A 2,939-nucleotide genomic window follows, 5' to 3' on the forward strand; every position below is an offset into this window, starting at 1 on the left:
TAGAAAAGGAACTGCTTTGGAGTGGTTCTTGAGCAGGTGGCATTTATTTGCCCCTTTGCCTGGGTTTACCAAGCAGGTGAGAAACTTAACCCTGACCATGCTCTTTTTATTTTCCAGCTTCCCAAGGAACTGTCTTCAGAGACTTTTGACAAGACCATTCTGAGAGCCCTGAATCAGGGGTCACTGAAGCGGGAGGAACGGCGACATCCTGATCTGGAGCCCATCTTAAGGTAATAGTTCGCCGAACACTGCGCTCAGTGTCACAGATGGCATCAACCTATGGGTCGCGACCCCTTTGGGGGTCGAATGACCCTTTCACAAGGGTCACCTAAGACCATCGGAAAACACGTATATAATTACATACTGTTTTTGTGATTAATCACTATGCTTTAATTATGTTCAATTTGTAACAATGAAATTGGGGGTCACCACACCATGAGGAATTGTATTAAAGGGTCGCGGCATTAGGAAGGTTGAGAACCACTGCATTAGACTGTGCTCTAACTGCCCCTTTTTGTAGGGTCCTTTTTGTAGGGAAGACCTCCCGTTGGAATATTTTAATTGTATTAATAAATATGAGGAATTCTGGTTTTCAAAGATAACAGCCTAGAGCAGGGGTGGGCAAACTTTTTGACTCGAGGGCCACAATGGGTTCTTAAACTGGACTGGAGGTCCGGAACAAAAGCATGGATGGAGTGTTTGTGTGAACTAATATAAATTCAAAGTAAGCATCATTACATAAAAGGGTACGGTTTTTTTTTTTTTTTTTTTTTTTAGGTTCATTCATTTCAAACGGGCTGGATCCCGCCCGTGGGCCGTAGTTTGCCCACGGCTGGCCTAGAGTCATGGTGTGATACACATTGGAGTGAATCCTTGCTTAGTCATGCCTTGGGATGTAGTAGTAATGCTTGGAACTGACCTGACCACTACGCTCCATAGTTTCCCGGACTCTTAGCGTCCCAGACTTCCCACCTCCTGTTTTCAGAGTGTAGGAAGGTTTTTTTTCATGATACACCAAATGATGAAAAGTCACACCTATGAGAACTGTACTTTTTCTGAGCAGAAAGGCTGGCCCACTTGGGCAAAAGGCTGATGTAGTATACACCTTTTGCCAGAATTGAAACCTTACCATTAGATTATACAAAATTAAAAATAAGCCTATTTATTAGATTCTTGCAAATAAGTTTTGTTAACTTTTATTCAGTTCCTTCTGTGGGAAATATATTAGAAAATAATATTCATTTTCTTAGGAAAACTATTTTTTTTATACCTGAATTAAACTGACATTTAGGTTTGCTTTACAGTCTAAACTGTGACTTTTTTGTATTTATATTAGATGAAATTAACAAATCTTCTTTCTTTTTTTATGCAGGCAGCTATTTTCAACCTCATCACAAGCTTTTCTCCAGAGTCAGAAAGTCCACAGCTTTTTTCAATCCAGATCCTCAGACCCTCGACACAGCCTCAGTAAGCATCCTGCTTCTCTGCCGAAGTCTGGTGTTTTCTTGCTTGGGTTTCCTGTTTCACCATGCCATCTTGTATGGGGTTGTCATTTCAGTGAATGTCAAGGAATAGTAGCTTACAATTAAGAAACATTGGTAGATTTAAGTGAATTTTATGCTGCAGTTTTAAAGAAAATAATGTGTAAAAGCTACTGTCACAAAACAGACGGATTCCAAGGCTGGGGACAAGTCTCTTGAACTCATGGGCATTCAGGATCACCAGGTTCCTTACAGACCTTGCCACAGTGCTGGTTGCTTGATGTATAACATACTCTTATACTCTGCCTTTCCCCCTGTGTCCCCTATTCCCATGATGAACTCCCAGCCTCCCAGGCTGCAAGTTTTTCCTCTTCCTATGCAGTCATTTAAAGGCCGAGCCACACCAGACAAAGGACGCCTTCCTTTTCACCCTCTCCTTACCAAGCTCGTTGTTGTCAGTGAGGCTTCTTTTTTTTCTTTCTTTCATGAAGGAACTATACAAAGCCTAGCTCTTCTCTTATATTCTAATTTCTCACTGTACTCTACCCTATCTCAGGATTATCTCAGAGATCAAATTGTTAATTCCCTATTCAAAACCTTCAGAGTTGGAAGGCTGGGCAGTCACTCAATACACCTGCCATTTCCTGTCCTAGTGTTCTGGCTCATTCTGCACCCAAACTTAATATGCTTCTTTTGTCACAGCCTGTTAAACTCACACCTATTTTAAGACCCAACTGAAATATTACCTCATGAAGTTTCTAGTTTTTTCTTATGTTCCTATAGTTTGACTTTGCCCTTATGTTTCAGCATTCATCACAGTCTGCCTTGTGTTTAGTTTTATACGCATCTATCTCAGCTACCTTTTAAAAATAATATTTTGCCAGTAACATTTTTGTGTGCTTTAGGAGAATTTCTGCTAATTTTAAGTGCAGCCACTATAGCAAGTAGCTGAGTTGTGTTTTTTTAACCTTCTTTTTTCAAAAAAGTCATATTTTCCTGTATTTAAAGGGGAAAGAAAATACATGTTTTCTCCATTTTAGGTGGGAAAGAGGTAAAAGAATAATATGATTGGATATTATAACATATGGGTTAGTTTTTAAAGTTTTGAATCATCTGTGTGTGTATATGTATGCCTTAAATATTTTAAACAGATAAGTAGCAATTAGAATTAATGACTCTTCTTGAATACTAGACTAAGAGAAGATGAACAACTCCATGGTTAAATCTACATCTGAGTAAGGACAATAGCTTTTAAATGAATAATATGATTGGATATTATAACATATGGGTTAGTTTTTAAAGTTTTGAATCATCTGTGTGTGTATATGTATGCCTTAAATATTTTAAACAGATAAGTAGCAATTAGAATTAATGACTCTTCTTGAATACTAGACTAAGAGAAGATGAACAACTCCATGGTTAAATCTACATCTGAGTAAGGACAATAGCTTTTAAATA

The 2,939-nt window shown here is 38.4% G+C and overlaps 1 protein-coding gene across 1 annotated transcript in view; it reads left to right on the top strand.

Moving 5' to 3' along the window:
* The window catches only part of ZCCHC2 (zinc finger, CCHC domain containing 2), a 43,033-nt gene that overhangs the window by 16,135 nt on the left and 23,959 nt on the right, over positions 1–2,939 (top strand). Inside the window, exons 5-6 of the mRNA XM_006756818.2 lie at positions 118–230; positions 1,373–1,467. Of these exons, the coding sequence (XP_006756881.1) occupies positions 118–230; positions 1,373–1,467 (208 nt within the window). The remainder of the gene's footprint in view (positions 1–117; positions 231–1,372; positions 1,468–2,939) is intronic.

This window comes from Myotis davidii, unplaced genomic scaffold (assembly GCF_000327345.1).
Source record: "Myotis davidii unplaced genomic scaffold, ASM32734v1 scaffold11, whole genome shotgun sequence".
NCBI lineage: Eukaryota > Metazoa > Chordata > Mammalia > Chiroptera > Vespertilionidae > Myotis > Myotis davidii.